This window comes from Eretmochelys imbricata, chromosome 15, assembly GCF_965152235.1.
Source record: "Eretmochelys imbricata isolate rEreImb1 chromosome 15, rEreImb1.hap1, whole genome shotgun sequence".
In the NCBI taxonomy this organism is placed as follows: domain Eukaryota; kingdom Metazoa; phylum Chordata; order Testudines; family Cheloniidae; genus Eretmochelys; species Eretmochelys imbricata.
In genome coordinates, this window is record NC_135586.1 from 27,892,182 (window position 1) to 27,908,898 (window position 16,717).

The following is a 16,717-nucleotide window of genomic DNA, read 5'->3' on the forward strand; positions in this document are numbered from 1 at the left end:
TCCTCCCGCGGGCACGTGGCTCTGCTCCTGCCAGGGACGCACTCACGCCTCAGGCTGCCTGGGCCGACGCCAGCCCTGCTCTGCCAGGGAGGTGGAGCTGACGGTTTCCCAGGCCATGTTCATCCCTGTGGGTCCCCCCAGGCTGGGCCTTGCTGCTGACTGAGGACAGGGGCGCGGGCTTTGCCCCGTCCTGACCCCCTGCCCACCTGCTGGGTGGGAATTGGGCTCTCCGGGTGATGGCCAGGCTCCCTTGGGCTAGCGGCAAGCCAGCCCAGCCATGCTGGGCCAGACGCATCCCTGGTGTAACTCACATGGGGCTCGGGAACTATACTGGGGAGTAATTCGGCCCAAGCCCTGAGTGAGCTGGAAGGGATTGGCAGGGCCCGGCAGGGAGCCCCGAAGGCTGGGTTGTGCTGCTGCGCTCCGTGAGCTCTGGGCCTTGGACTGTGGTTCCCTGGCTCGTGAGGGGGAGCTGTCAGCCTGTGTTCCCAGAGCGCCCGGAAGGGGCCGGCTGGCATGATTCCCAAATCCCTGCTTGGAAAGCCAGGGGCGAAGGGGGCCCTGGCTCTGAGGGGCACTTGGCTGGCGCAGCAAAGGGGCAGTGCCGCCCCCTGGGAAGGAAGCCCCAGCTGGCCTGCAGGCCCGGCTAGCGCCCGGTCCTGCAAGCGAGGCACTTCCTGTTATTGAAATACCCTGCGGCGTGTCAGGGCCAAGCCCTGTTGTGATTTACGGAGTGCTCTGCTCCCCCGGTCCCTGCCCTGCTTCTTGTTCCCATGACTTCAGGCTTGCTTCCTGCGCGCCTCGCTTCGACTCCGGCCCAACTGACGCCCCGCGGATTGCTTCAGCCCTTGGCCCCGGATCCCCACCCCTCGCCCCCGAGGGCCTAGCGCCCGTCAGAACCTCGGTCCTGACTGCACCAGGAGCATCAGCCCCAGCCATGTCAGCGCCCTCGGGCTGGCCTTACAGCCCCTGGCAGCCTGGGGGTCCAGGCTAGGCACCTGGGGGACCGTGGGGCTCATAGATCTAGGTGCAGCGCCCTGCTGGGTAGAAGTCTGCCCCCGCCCCAGTGTCATCTGCTGCTGGGGCAGTGGTGGGGGCTGTCTGGGCCAGGGAGAGGGGGGTTGCTGTGCAGTCTGCTGCACGTGGGGATGGTCCCTGATACAGGGGAGTCGGGGAGGGGCTGTAACCACCCCCTATAGTGGGGTCTGGGCAGGGGCAGCTCGAGTAGTTCTTCGAGGGCCCAGCACCATTGCAGGGGTCCCTGAGGTCTTCTCCCCGCCCCCATGTGTTTGGGGGATACTTGATGCACTTCCAGGACAGCATGTGCCCTTTTCCTCCGGTTCCTGTTTGCATCGCAGCTGGGCCAGAGGAGCAGGGCCCCATCGTGCTGGGTGCTCACCTCAGCCCCGTCCCACGACTTCACAGCTGCACCTGAGGAGGGAGCGGAGTCCCACAGGGAAACCTGCCCCCACCTCAAACACAGGGAGAGGGCGGGGGCTGAACGCAGCATTTGCTGCAAGCCAAAGGTGCCTCCCAGGCTGCTCCAGTGCATTGAGTGGCCCCCGGGGCAGCTCCAGGGCTGGCAGCTGTGTCTCGTTAGCCTCAAGGAGCTCAGCACTGTATTTCTCCACTGTTCTGCAGGCTGCCCGTATACTCGGCCCTGGCTGGCCAGGCAGCCCCCTCCCAGTAGGGCACTCCAGTGAGATGAATGACACCGTCCTTTCTCTCCTCCCCCGAGCATCCCCATCTGCTGCCTGAAGGCCCTTCACACAGGTGGTAGACAGATGGGGAAATTGAGGCAGAAAGCAGGGCTGTGACCTGCCCACAGTCGGAGGACATTTCTATCATTTCTGTAGGGCCAGCGTGTGTGTGTCACGCAATTAAAACCACACATCTCTCTCTCTCTCCATCCTGTGTTACTCGTGAGGCCTGCGACTCTAGCAGGGGGGTTGCAGCTCTGCAGTGTGTTTCCTTTGGGCCGGCTGGCCGATGGCCCAGGCCCTGCAGCCGGTTGGGGATGTTGCTCAGGATGGCTTTGGGAACGCCCGTGCACTAGGACCCCGTTGTGCTGCAGCGCCGTAGCGTTTAGAAACTTGTTTCCACTGGATTTTTTTTTTTTTAATTCATAAAAACCACTTGGAATTTCCCAGCATTTTGTGTCCTCGCGAGCCCTGAATTCTGGGCAGCGGCTGAGCTGTCACGTTCCCTTCCAGGCAGTGTGTCTGCCTGGCACGTTTGCACAAAGGGAGCTGTGTTTCTCCTGTTCACCCTGGTGCTTTGCCGAGCGGAGCAGCCGGTTCTCCACCTGGGTTCGGCGGCGGAAGCCGTGACATCCTTCCTGTGTCTTCCTGGCAGGTCCGGGGGAGCCGATGTAGAGCTGCTCTCAGGCCAGCACTCGGACACTGTGACGTCCAGCCCTGCCACTGTCAGCGCTGACTCCCTTACCCAAGGTGAGTGCCCTGCATGGGAGAGCCCCAACACAAAGTGAGGGTGCTGAGTGCCGGTGGGGTAAAGGGCCTGTGGGGTAGGGGAGCCCAGTACCAGTTGTGGGTGCTCAGCATTTCTGCAAATCAGGTTCTCAGTGGCTTGCCCGAGGGCCCACGCCGACCCAGTGGTCGCACAGGGAACAGGACCCGGCGCGATGGGTCCTGTCCCAGAGCTCCATCCACTGCTCCCGTCTCGTGCTGACCAAATCGGTGTAGACCCACAGTGCACTTGAGCTTTACAGTCATTTTAACCTCTTTGGCCATGTCCTCTGTGCTCCAAACAGCCCTTAGTTTACTTGTCTTGCTGCCAGCATGCGAATGCATTTTGTGTAAAGCCCGTGTTTACAGAGGTCTGCCCTTATGCCCCCCTGCAGGTGGTGTGGCACCTCAGAAGACACCCTTCCCCAAACCATACTGATATTGACGACGATTAGGATGATTAATTATTTGTATTATTATAGCACCCAGCCAGAAATCAGTACCCCTGGGTGCTAGGTGCTGCACAAACACAGCATGAGACAGTCCCTGCCCCGAGCCGCTTGCAATCGAGAGAGACAGGCCATGCAAGGAGGGGGAAGGGAAACAGGCACACAGCAGGGAAGCGCCTCACTCGAGGTCACCTGGCAGCTCAGTGGGAATAGAACCGAGATCTGCTGAGTCCCAGGCCAGAGCCAAACACGGAGGCAACCGCAAAAACCACAGCAGGGCGGGAGCCTGTGGAAATGGGCCAGTGTTGGGCTGAATGTTGCTTTTCCACCATGCACGAAACTCCTGAATTCATCCCCAGCCATCAGTGCATTCGGAGGGTGCAGAGAAGCAGGATCCGACCCCGCTTTGGGCTAAACGTGCTGGATTGGGGGGCTCAGATTGGGTCTCTAATCACAGAGTAACTAGAGGTAGCCTAGGGCCAGTGCTTTAGCTCGCCAGGTGTTCAGGGTCTGCTGCAGGAATGGGTGGTGAAGGTCTCTGGCCTGTTACACAGGAACTCAGGCTCCATGATCAACAGGGTGCCTTCTGGCTGTAAGCCCCCCAAATCAATGCTCCTGTGTAAAGGATAGCCCCAGCTGGTACTGTGCCAGTGACCGCCTACCGGCTGGGGTATTTAAACATGCCCTAAGCATTGCTGGAAGCCAGGCCCCCTGACCCTCTCCCAGCCGCAGCAGGGCCGAGCTGGCCCTGGAGCCACTCAGTGGGCGCTCGGCCCCAAGCAGCAGCAGGCTCCCGAGGGCTGGTGAAGGTAACTGTTCAGTTGTTGGGCCGAGCTTTCTCCGGGGTGGCTGATCTGTGCTGGGGGCTCTGGTTCCCCCTGCCCAGCCCCTTGGCACCCCAAATGGAGTTCTCGCTAAGTCAAAGGCTCAGCGAGCCCCTAACCGCTTAATCCCCTAGGAGTGACTCCAAGTGCAGCAGTCATAGGGCTGGACGGTCTCATTAGAGTTTGAAGGGCCCCAGTTCGTGCACTGCTACAAACCCCCAACCTCCTCCGCCCCAGCAGACCTGGCAACGCCTCGCCAAGGGCTAATGGAGCAGACAGGGAGCGGCTGGACCTTTACCAGCCTGCAGCAGTCCTGGGGCTCCTGCCATGTGTCACTGCTGGAGAGAATGGCTCCAGGGGGCATCACTTACAGGGGTGGCTAGTGCCAGTCACCCAGGGAGTGTCTCAGGTGGGTCTGGGGGGAGGGGGCTCTTGCCTGAGAGAGCTGGTGCTGAAGCCCAGCGAGAAGCCCCAGGAAACTAGCCAAGGTCGCTGGTTGGGGAGCGAATGAGGCATAACCAGCCCGGGGGAGCAATTGGAGCACTAGCCTAGAGAAGAATGACCCAGCTAGTGAGGCAGGTAGAACTGCTGATCTGGGGCTTGATCCTGCAAAGGACTCAGCACCCTTAAAAGGCCCCTGGATCTGGGAGGGAGCTGAGCACCCTCCGACCCCTGCAGAGCAGGATTCTGAGAGTTTCTCGCTCTGCTCACCTGTCACTGCAAGACACGTGCTCCCAACCCTCTGCCAAGAAACTGCTTATCAGACGCTCACACACAAAGCTGCTTCACAACACCGTGCCAGCGGCGGGCTCCTCTCCGAAGCCGAGAGGGGCCGATTAGCACGCCGCTCTTGCCTTCTTTCCAGTCAAGAGATTAAATATGAACCATGATGGCAGCTGCTTTGGGAGGTGCGGGCAGAGCGGAGGGAGAGCTTGAGATTCTCTCCTGCTCCAACCCTGAAACGTCCGGCTGGTGCCTGTGTTTTCTGGAAAGAGGAACTCGGGTTGCCTGGCTCTCAGGTTGAGTTGACAGGAAACAAGGGTTTCACTGATAGTCTGAACGCTGTGTTTCAGTGTCACGCAGCTCCCACTGTGCTGCGGTTGAAGGCCGGTGCCGCAAGGCGAAGGACCTGGAGTAAATCAGGTTCTGGCTAAAAGCAGAAGTGGCCAGGGACTGATTCAAAGCCAAACCATGCTGGGGGAGCCTGTTGCATGGCATGGCAGGATGGTGGTGGGGGGGGTGTCGGCGGTTTCTCTCACTAAGGCACGTGACGCACAGTAATGGTGAGAGACAGTAGCTAAGCAAGGATATGGCTCTGGTAGGATGAGGGGGACGAGGCGTCGGGCAGTCCTGGGCCTAGCGCCAGCGAGATCCCCTCATGTTCGCATTGGCACCAGTTGGGCTGTTGCTGCTTGACGCCCTCGGGATGGTATATTGGCACCAAGTCCTGCCCAAGCTGTGCCAGGTGCTTGCCAGAGAGCAGGAGCCCTGCTCTGCTGAATGGGGATTTCAAGACGCTGCTCCCACGGGGGGGATGCGGCCCACCAGGGAATGGTCAAGCTGTGCCCACTTGGGCTGTAGCCAAGAGTTCCGCTTTCCCAGAGCCCCCCAGCCCTGCTCAGGGGTTGGCCGGTGGAGTTGTAGCGTGTCTCCCTCCAGGCCCGTCCCGACAGCCATGGCGCTAATGCTGTTCTCCCTCCCCAGGCGCTATGCACTGTGGGCAGCCAGAGCCGTCCTGCCAGAAAACCGACCAGTTCCTCTCGTCCTACCCCTGGTTCCACGGCCCCATTTCGCGCGTCAAAGCCGCCCAGCTCGTGCAGCTGCAGGGGCTGGAAGGCCACGGGGTTTTCCTCGTTCGACAGAGCGAAACCCGCAGGGGCGAATACGTCCTCACCTTCAATTTCCAAGGAAGAGCGAAGGTAGGGCTGGGGGTGGGGGGGTTGCCAGCCCTGCTTTCTGCTCAGGGCTTCCTCCCTCTGGTCAACTTGACAGACAGCTGGCCCTCTACACACAGACCACTACCATTCAGAGAGGGGACTGAACCCCCACCCATGCACCCAGCCCCCTCTCCCTACTGACCAGAGAGTGGCACCAGTGGTGAGTTGGACAGCCTTGTTTCTAAAGCGCCCTGGGTGGAGGCTCCTGCTCAGCTTCGGGCTGTCCTACCCTGGGTGTGTCCGACTCCCCCCGCCACCCCGGGGCCCATGCTCTGAGGGCTGAGAGCCAAGAGCCAGAGGCAGGGCAATTTTCAGGCCTCCCCTGAGCTCCAGTGTTCGGCCTTTGGAGGGCCCTATGCCTTGCGGACGGCTCTGAGCACAAGTCTGGGTCCTTGGCCCATCTCCAGCCATAGACCCGCCTGCAGAAACCTTCCCCGCGAGGTGCTGGCTCAGAGCCCCTGGGGAAAGATGGCTGCTCCGGCTCCGCCATCCCCTCGGGGCAGGAGACAATCCCACCCCTCGCGGCCCAGGATGTAACCTGACGAAGGCCAGGCTGGTCCGACGACCCCCCCCCCCCGCAAGCCAAGCCAGCAGCTTCGTAACCCGCCCATCTCCCTTGCAGCACCTGCGGCTCTCACTGACCGAGCGGGGGCAGTGCCGCGTACAGCACCTGCGCTTCCCCTCCATCCTGGACATGCTGCACCACTTCCAACAGTGCCCCATCCCCCTGGAGTGCGGCGCGGCCTGCGACGTCAAGCTCTCCAGCTATGTAGTGGTCATCGCGTCGTCCCAAGGTACGAGGGGGAGGAGGGGCTACCTGTGCACGGCCCAGAGGGGAAAGTTTGTCTCTTTCCCCACCTCCGTCGCCCCACTGGAGAGCAGCTGCCCCCCCCGCCCCCATATATCCCTGGCTCTGGGCACAGCTGCAGTTGGCAGTCGCTCCTGGGGCAGCTGCCAGCCCCTCCTCTCTCTGCGAGCCCCCAAGGCTGGCTGGCCTCACCCATGTTCCAACCAGCCGACGCTGCTCAACGCATCCGTTCTGTTAACTGAGCCAAAGCATTAGCCCTTGGCTTAATTAATTAGAGTAGCTGCTGGAGCCCACGGTAATACCACGGGGTTAGAGTTCAGCAGCGCCCATAATTATCAGGCTGACACCCCCCCCCCCCCCCGCTGTATCTTTGTGCCTCAGCAGACCCTGTCCTGGCTGGAAAGAGCTGGCAGCCAGGTGCTCAGTGAATGGCTTGCAGCTATCAAAGGTGGCTCCTGGCCCCCTTTGGCCAGGGATGTGGGCTTGGTGTACGATTTGCTCAACTAAACTAGCCCCCAGGCCTATCCTGCCCCTCCCCTCCCTTTCACCCAGCGTTCGGTAGGTGGGACGCTGCCCGGCAACACCCAGCTGCTTGCTATTGTCATACAGGCGCAGTGCTGGCCACACTTCCCCGGGAGGGAAGAGATTCGGGCAGGAGCTGATTGACACTTGGGATAAAAAATAACTGGTGTAATGGTAGAGCCCTTTACAGGAGCCTCTCTGTCAACCCTTGCGTTACACGCACTGCTGGGAATCAGCAGTGCTTTTCCTCTTCGTGCTAAGAGCCTGGGACATCGGGCGGCTACAGGGGCAAAAATCTGTGCAAACCACCCACTTTCTCCCCCACCTCTCTGGTGTAACACATGGCCAGGCCAAGCTGGCGGGCTTCCAGAACCAGCCTCCTGCTGCACTGGGGGTTACCCCGCCGGGCTCTGCAATCACAGAAGCCGTTCAGCACAGGCTTGAACGTAGGCACATCAGGTTCCAGATGCAACGTCTAGCTCTGCTGGCTGCTTCTGCCCTTGCTTAACTTAGAGCAACGTGTGAAAGATGCTTTTACCTCTCCCTCCCCGCCCCTTTGTGAAGGGCGAGGTGGCGTTTAGAGGAGGGGTAGAACTTTTCATTTCTCCACGTTAATTGCATTGCCGTGGTCACAATGGACTAATTACATGCTGGGTTATTTAAGCTTTTGGTGCTCAGTTTATGGAGGAAATGCAGTTACTAGCCTGCCTCTGCGTGCAGCCTGCAGCGGGCCCCAGGCCCAAGGGCTCTGCTGCCCCAGCTGAAGGCAGCCAGACAAGCTTGCACCGCCCTCTTCACCCCCAGGGCAGGTACGGCAACACAATAGCTGTGCTTTTAAGAGTTCCCCTGAGCACAGTTCAAAGCGAGTGGCTCTAGCTAACTTCCTCCCCGTGGTTCAGTGGAGGGGGGTAGGCTGCGGTCCTGACCAAGTCTGGAGTGCTGTCTTGTGACCTCCCAGGTGGTTAGAGAGGCATGTTCCTGCTCCAAGGGTTTTCGATTGGATAAAACAGAACTCCAAAGAGCCCCCAGCACTGTCATTCAGTTGCCTTATGATCAAGAGCTGGAGAGTCAGATGAGCAGGGGCAGGGCAGGGCAGGGCGAGAGCAGTACTGGGCGCTGCCATGAAAGGAGTAGGAACTCAGTTTAGGGCTGTGTCCTAACTCACATCCTCTTTCAGTACATTTTAAAACCACCAAAGGCATGGTCAGGTAACATGGTGTGGCTGAAATCTTAAGCGCCTAGCTTCCCCTTAGAGTCACAGGAATGGGCTGGAAGGGATCTCAAGAGATTGAGTCCAACCCCCTGTGCTGAGGCAGGACTACCTAACCCTAGACCCTCCCTGACAGGTGTTTATCCAGCCTGTTCTTAAAAGCCTCCAGTGATGGGAATCCCACAGTCACCCCGGTAACCTGCTCCAGCACTTAACTAGCTTTATAGGTAGAAAGCTTTTCCTCGTGCCTAAGCCAGTTACCTCTTGTTCTGTCTTCCATAGACGTGGAGAACAATTGACCCCTTTGCTCTTTACCATGATGTGGGGTGAAGCCAACTTCAATGAGCAAAGACCTTGCATACACTGGAGCCTGTGGCTCTGGTAAAGGGAATACTAATTTGAGGGAAAGAGTTGATTTGAACTGAACTGAAGCAGGAGGTAGTTCAGGCCTCAAGAGGTAGGGGGAGGAGTATGGGCTAGGCGCCAAGAGGCTTGCTGAAAATAGTAGGTTGGAGGCTGTTAGAGGGCACTCTCCCCTGAAGAGTTCAGTCCCTCCTTTGGGTGGCTATGGGCTCTACCATCAAACATGAGCAAAGCTGCCACTGCCTAAATAACGTTCAGACTTGCATGAGCTGCTGAGAGGAGCATTCCTAGAGCTGGTGCTGGTAGTTAGTCACTGACGGGGTAGCAAGAGGAGGGAGACTCATAGAAGATGGGGGTTGGAAGAGACTTCAGGACCAACTAAATCATCCCAGCCAGGACTTTGTCAACCTGGGCCTTAAAAGCCTTTAAGGATGGAGATTCCACCACTGCCCTAGGGAACCCATTCTGGTGCTTCACCACCCTCTGAGTGAAATAGCTTTTCCTAATATCCAGCCTAGACCTCTCCTACTACAACTTGAAACCACTGCTCCTTGGTCAGTCACCTGCCACCACTGAGAACAGCTGAGCTCCATCCTCTTTAGAACCCCCTTTCAGGTAATTGAAAGCTGCTGTCAGATCCCCCCTCACTCTTCTCTTCTGCAGCCTAAAGTCCAGTTCCCTCCTGCATGCAGCAGTAGCGAATAGCAACAGCCTGTTAGGCCCATGATCGCACTGGCTCTTTGGGGCAGCAAGGGCACAGGGCTGGGAACCTGCGTTCAGAGCAGGAAATGCCTCTGCCGATACAGAAAGTTTGAAAGTCAGGCTGTGTGTTTCCTCTTTCTAAAAGAGAAGCTGCCCTAACCACTGACCACAGGGGCGGCTCACGGAGATCTGATTCATAACAGGCTGTTTAGGAGTTCTGACCAAACCCTTTGCGTGGGACGGATCACCCGAGGTGGAGCGCAGCAACACAAGGTCACCCCGCTGGCTTCAACGCCTCTGCCCCGGAGCAGGAGCTGCCCAGGCCCCTTTTGGTGGGACGGATGCTTTAGGGGAAGTACCCGCCCCTCTGTAAATTGCACCAAGGAGATGTTTGCCCGCCCCGTCGAAGGAGAGCTTTCCCCACTCTGCCTCAGCAGCCAGCTCTTCAGTATACAGCAGCACTGTGTACCTTGGCCAACAGGGGGAATAAGAGCTGCCCTGAGCAGGGAGAGGTTGGACAGGAGAACAGTAGTGACCACAGACCACCTCCAGTTCTGTGTGCCTTAGTGCTGCCCCTCCCCCACTATTAGATAACTGGCCAGGGTCCATGCAGGATCGAGGGCTAGGTGCTTAGGAAAGCCACAGGAGAAGGCTTAAGGCACAGAGCCAGGGAAACTTACCCAACATGGCTTAGGTTTCTCTTTGGATCCTGCACGTACCCTGGCCAGTTATCTAATGCTTGGATTTCTCCCCTCTCCCTGTAGGTTTGGGCTCAAATAACACCATCTTGCTCCCGTTTTCTGTCCCGAATTGGAGCTCCGAACTCAGCCGTACCCGCATCAGTCCCTCCAGCTGCCCCCGGCTACACATGACAGATGACATTCACCACAGTTCTCAGCCAGAACAGATCTTCCATCTGGTGCCCTCTCCAGAAGAACTGGCCAACAGCCTCCGAGACAGCAATGTGGCCATCACGCATGCCAGCCGGCAGCGGGACTCTGACTACGAGCTGGATTCCCCTGGCAGGGGCCACATTCGGGCTATTGACAATCAATACACGCCCCTCTGACAAGATGGGGTGGGGGGGGTGCAAACCACGCACTTTGGCATGGAGCCTTGTTAGAGAACTTCTGCTATAGATTTTGGGAACCCTGTGAGAAGAATGTAATTAGGGATTTATTTTTTTGGTAAGGGAAGGGGTAAGAGAGATAAATTGTTCACTCCAGTATGGGTGTTATCCCTCTCTTAGGCCTGTTAAAGGGCCTGTTTTACATATTAAAGCTTTCTTATTACTGTTTACACGTCATTCCTGTTAACCTGTCAGGCTCTCTGCCCTTTAGGCTACTATCTACACTTTTAGTCATTGGTACAGAGACATGTCACAGTTGCTTTTGGTCTTCACTGCCCTTTTTGATGTGACTCAGCCCAGAAAAGAAACTGGAATGGTCCATTACAGCCACAGAATTGGACAAAACTGGATTTGACGTTCTTTGCGACAAGTTACTGATCTGGGCTGTGCATAAACAAAGAAAAATCACTTCCTGGTGGCCAAGGAAGGTGCTGCAGTAGCACAAGTCATAGTTCCATATTTCTAACCGAGCAGTAGCCTTCGGGCTAAGGTAAGAGTGGGTTCATTACTTTGGGATATGGAGCGTACAGGCTTTAACTTCAAGCATGTTTGCATTTTTAAAACAACAATTGAGCTGTTGAAGTCACTGCTACAGCTATGGGCAAAAGAAATGCTCACATCTATTAGCCACGATTAAAAAGTGAACACTAACTTCCTCCTATTAATAGAGGCTTAACGTAACTGATCAGAGGACGAAAGAGAAGACTGACATCTTGGCACGGCCTTGGAGTAAAACTTCCTTTCTGCTGTTGAAATCTTTTAGGCATAAGTCTGAAGTTAAGCAAAAGTTTTTTTCCAAATATGTTACCTCAGGTTGGTTCTTCAAAGTAGGAGGGGTGTTGACAAACAGCCACCATTGCTTGCATTTAAAAAAAACAAAACAAAATATGATCTAGTATTTAAAGAGGGTTGTTAAGTCAAGCTATGCAAATACGACTTCCCTGTGTGTCATGTTTTCTAGCCAGAGTGGGTATAACCTTTTCTCCCCAGTATCCCCCTCACCTGTAGGTCTCAGGAAAATCACTGACTGTTGGGTTTTTGACAGTGCTTTTGCTATTTTTGGAGAAGCAACATGAGCCCCTTCATTGTAACAGTTACCCAAAAAGGGGGTGCACTAATGAAGCTTCTTATCCTCATACCTTATTGTGAGTAGGGTTAGACTTTGGCATTTCCTCAGTTAGAATTACAGTTACAGGAGGAGATGTGACATATTTGCCTTTGTGCTTCTTTACTGAGAGACAGGGGTCTGTGCAGAGCTGTATGTTATGAGTTAAGATTTATAGATTCACAATAAATAGGTAATTTCACTAACCCCTATAGAACAGAGAAAAGTTTCTCAGCTGTTTCCTCCTTCCCCCTCCCCCCGGAGGGTCTGACACTTAATGTGGATGAGATGCCTTCGTGTTCATGCGGGATCAGGCAGGCCACCTCCTTCCTATAACATCCCTGTGGAGGAAAAGGACAGCAATTGCTTAGATGGAAAAGGAAGATAACGTTTAACCAGCAGCAGAAGTGAGGCGAGCCAGCATTATGTAACCACTCAGTGCTCCACAGAATACAGCTGGAGATCCAATGCTCTTACAAGGTACGAGCTAATAAATCAACCCAACACCAGTATGTTGCTACTGAGGAAGTAAAGAACCCTATGAGATGAGAACCATTTAAGTGATCAGTCCCATTCCTCTCTACACACAAAAAAAAAAGTTCACCAGCAAGACATCACCATGCAGCGTACACAAGAAAAGCACAGCTGTATTAATGCCCCATCTCGTTGTATATAAAAAGAATCCACTGCATGGTGCTTGCTACTGTACTTAAATGGGAAAAAACACACTTCCACCCCAAATTCCAAATTGGCATCAGAAAGCTTCAGCTACCTGCATCTGTCCACCAAAGCTCACACAAAGTATTAGGGACAGCATGCAAAGCAACTGAGTATCATCAAATATGAAGGGGACTAATTTGCTATTTAAAAAAAATGTCTCAGCAATCAGCTTCTACCATTCAAACCAAGTCACATTTATATACTTTCATGTCACTCCCCATAATTTATGGTACACAGAGGCAATTTCTTCTTCTCACATTAGTTAAAGATTAAGGTGAGGTTTTTCAAAAGCTCCTAAATACCTTGAGCTCAGGTCCATCTGCAAGTCAACACAAATGTATGCCCTTAATTCACTTAGATGCATTTGAAAATTCAACCTTTAACCCACGAACTTTGTGTGTTTGTAATTAAGAATTTTTGTACCTTCTAGTTTATTAGTAAAATCATCACTAGACCCAACCAGTTTCCCAAGGTAAAGCATCTCAGCTACGCCAGAGTTGGGCCACACCAGAAGGGGCTGTATGGTAGAAGAGACTTTCTGGAATGTGGCTTAAGGGAGCAATGTTTAAAAAAAGAAAGACATTCAACTTGAAAAGCCACTGTAGTCTTACAATTACTGTAACTTGGAAGTTGGCAAAAGATGCTGTTCCCTCTAGATCACTTGTGTGCATTTGACCACACTTTGTCAAGTCAGTCTCTCCTTTTGTGGAAAGGCCCTTAAAAAAATTCAGGCCATAGAATTATATACATAAATTGGGCCAGGATTTCTGCAATCAGTCAATTTTTAAAAAATGGAATGCAAGTGACCGGTGCCCTTATCCTCCCCAAACACATTTCTAATGCACTGCAAGGGACAGGAAAACCAAGACAGTCTCAACTTCATCCCAGCTTTGCAAAGAAGCTGCTGAAGCTCCTATCAATCTCTGTTCCCCCACTTTTGTCGGAGGACTTCTCCTAGGCAAGGTATTTCCCAAGCCCAAAGTGATAGCTATGGCAGGGACGGGCAAACTTTTTGGCCTGAGGGCCACATCAGGTTTCCAAAACTGTACGGAGGGCCAGTTAGGGGAGGCTGTGTCTCCCCAAGCAGCCAGGCATGGCCCAGCCCCCACCTCCTATCCGACCCTTCCCCCCTGTTTCTGAGTTGGGGTTTTTGGCCTAAGTCTTACTGTTTAAGTGACAGCAACCAAACGCGCACACACATTTGGTGTTAGTTCACTTGCCAGGGCCTTCTTTATGGACTAAATGGAACTTGCTTTTCTTATTTAATACAATATACACCAAGTTCGTGCTCATTCATTCAATGCTCCTGTGTGAACAAATCCAAGCACGTGACTATAAGTTCCTTCTCCTGGTACCTAGTTGGAAAGTTGCTCTGATTATACACTAAAGTTGCAGTTGTTTCCTTCTGGACTTTCACTGTCAAGTTAGCCAAAGCTAGAAAGAAACCTGATAATCCAGAATGAAAGGCTGGCAGAGCACTCCAGTTCACTACTGAAGGGGACTGTGTATGGAATCTGAGGAACTGTACACTGAAAGCTAACAAACAGTCTGTTCACCACCTCCAGCCTGCCTGGAGTCAACAGCCTTCCCCTGCAGTGTTCTACCCATCTCATTCCTTTCCTTCTCCAGCCAAAAGGTCTACTTTCCCTAACTGGGCAAATATTCTTCCAGTCCTTCCCTCTGTTACTCCAACAGAGCCTCTCATCAACCCCTCACTTTGGTGTTAGGGTCCTAAAACCAATTATACAGTAATTGCAGGGTCAGTTCTTTAATCTGTTTTCCCAAGTCATGGGAGGCTGACCTTCTCAGAAATCCATCCTTGCTAGAAAGTAGTTGGCTTGTGATACATTTCCAAGTCGGACTTAGTTTCCCTTCCTCTTCTGTACTGCCAGGACTATTTCATAACTAACTCAGTACACACAATGCTCGTCTAGTAGAAACATGAGGACGCAACATTAAGCCCTTGAAATATAAGTGACTTCAAAGTAATTTTGCGGACTTCTCCAAGACCTTTTTGCCAAGTAACTAGCGAAGGTGTGTGGCATGTTTCAACGTAGACTTTTATTGTAAGATTTTTTTATATTTAAAAGCACATTAATAACGGCTTGTAGGCCAAGGAATTATCCACATTTATGAAGTGTTTTCAAGACAGTTGCTTTCAATGAAGAGGCAAATGGGGACACTGAACTTTTGCATTTCTCACCTTAGCAGCCGAGCACAGTTGCCTTGCCTCCGGGACTACCAGATACTGGGGAACACTGCCAGCAAGCTGCCTGCTTTGGCCTAAGTTCTCAGCCCCTGCTCGAGTCTCAGGGTCCAGAGAAGGGGCACACAAAATTAAATCTGATTGGTTCCAAAGTCTTACCTCTGAGGCTGACTGATTGAAAACAGCTTGTCTAAGGGCTGGCACCGTAAAGGAGACCAGCATTTCTGTTCTTCTCCAGCAGCAACAGGTGGCTGGGCTAGTGAAACGTTTCTATTTTCAGAGCAGCAATTTAGAGCTGTGTTCCACAGTGAAGACATAACAGTATGTAGTGCCTCAACTTGCTACACCTATTGCCGGACAGAAGCCTGGTGTAGCAGGTAACTGTGATACAGCCTACCAGCTGTGCCAAAACAGAAACCAAGCCCTCCCTCCCGCCCCCAACTCTACACCCCCTTATTCTTATGAAAGGCCTTACTTGCTATTTGCTGACAAACAGGCACTGCCTACAGGCAACTCTTGCATGTCCTCTTGGTAGACAGGCTGTGTAGGAGACGTGTTATCAATACGAAGTACCATTGTGGTCTAGCCCTCTGAAAGGGCTAACCCAACAGGGAAAGGCTAACCCAGCATTTAAGAACAGGGTACCGAGAACACCGACAGCAACCTCATTGATCCTTTTGCTTCAAGGCTGCCTTCCACAGCGAAGCTTTGAGGAAAAGGTCCAGGTCCAGCAGAGGAAGCATCAAGCCAACATCATCAAAGAATTAAGGCAGCCTAGTCTGTGCCACAGTGACACAATATTGATTAACTGTTGATATTCCTTGGACCACAGAAAACTGTCAGTTTAGAGCCAATGTGGTTTTACTGTACCATGCATATAAAGCCTTTCAGTCTTGACTGACAAGTTTGAGTACAATATTCCATATTTCAACGTAAGAGCTTGTTGTATGAGAACAGGATGTTATCTTAGCCAGCATATGCCCACAGTGTAGGAGTTGAGTGCATTCTATTGTTCACTGCCTTTTTATCCCATAGGCAAATTAAGGCCAACAAGGGTTTTGTTGGAATAAAGTGCATTTATTTCAAAGCTGTACTTTTCAACGGCACAGAATTCTTGTATAGTAGATTTTCTATGTATTGTTTCTGTATGTACTGTACAAGTAACTTATTCTTGAATAATGCGATTTTGCTATTATGTTCAAATCAGCTCTTAAATAAATTGTTTTTAGAATCTGTTTGTTCTAATATTAATACTTTTAGCCTAATTTTCTCCAGAAGCTCTCATTGACTTGCCAGATATTGGACTAATAGCTGCTAGAGTACAAGAGCCCTCCCTCCCCACTTTTAGAAATGAAAGTTACATGTATGTATGGTGGTGTTGTAGCCATGTTGGTCCCAGGATATTAGAGCGCCAACGTGGGCGAGGTCATTTTTTTTTTTTCTTTTATAGAACCAACTTCTGTTGGTGAGCCAGACAAATAGAGCCCTGCGTGGATACAAAATTTGTATCTGCATCCAATCCGCCAACATGGTCCACAGACAGCTGCAGGTATAAAATGGGTCTCTAGAGACAAGCTTTTGAGCCTACCTCATCCAGTGCACTAAATGCCCCAACAACAACTATGTGGCTGAAACCAGACAATCATTACACTCCTGAATGAACTCACACAGGAAAATGATAAAAGACGAAAAACATCACAGCTCCTGTGGGTGAAAACTTTTCACAAAACCATCACTCTGTATCTGACCTATCAGTCTTCATCCTCAAAGGAAACCTGCACAACACTTTCTAAAGACGAGCCTGGGAGCTTAAATTTGTATCTTTGCTAGACACTAAAAATCAGACTGAAAAGAGACAATGGCTTATTACAACAATCTGTAACCCACTAACAATCCCCCAGCTACTTCCTCTCTTCCCTCCCTATAAGTGGAGGGGTTTTAACAGGCCACATTGACTTGAATGGTTCCTTGAAATATGTTAACTACTTATGCTAAACAATCTGTTCCATCTTGTAGTTAGCTGTGATACTGCAGGTAAGTTGCCCAGACCTGAAGAAGAGCTGTGTAAGCTCGAAAGCTTGTCTCTCTCACCAACAGAAGTTGGGCCAACAAAAGATTATCTCCCCCGTGTCTCCCAGTTACGTGAATGTTTGATAATCAACTTCCACAAGCTATGTTGTCTTCTTTATTAATAGAGTATTTGATGAACAGAAGTACAAGGTATATTTACTCACTTGGTTGAGTAAGATACACCATTAGTATTTAATGGTTTTATGC

At 52.6% G+C, this 16,717-nt stretch overlaps 1 protein-coding gene across 3 annotated transcripts in view; it reads left to right on the forward strand.

Annotated features, from left to right (window-relative positions):
• The window catches only part of SH2B3 (SH2B adaptor protein 3), a 96,530-nt gene extending 80,859 nt beyond the window's left edge, over positions 1-15,671 (forward strand). For all 3 annotated transcript variants that reach the window (XM_077835245.1, XM_077835246.1, XM_077835247.1), the window contains exons 5-8: positions 2,356-2,450; positions 5,443-5,657; positions 6,298-6,469; positions 10,045-15,671. In XM_077835245.1, coding sequence (XP_077691371.1) covers positions 2,356-2,450; positions 5,443-5,657; positions 6,298-6,469; positions 10,045-10,349 — 787 coding nt within the window. In that variant the 3' untranslated portion in view covers positions 10,350-15,671. The remainder of the gene's footprint in view (positions 1-2,355; positions 2,451-5,442; positions 5,658-6,297; positions 6,470-10,044) is intronic.
• The last annotated feature ends 1,046 nt before the right edge of the window (positions 15,672-16,717 follow it).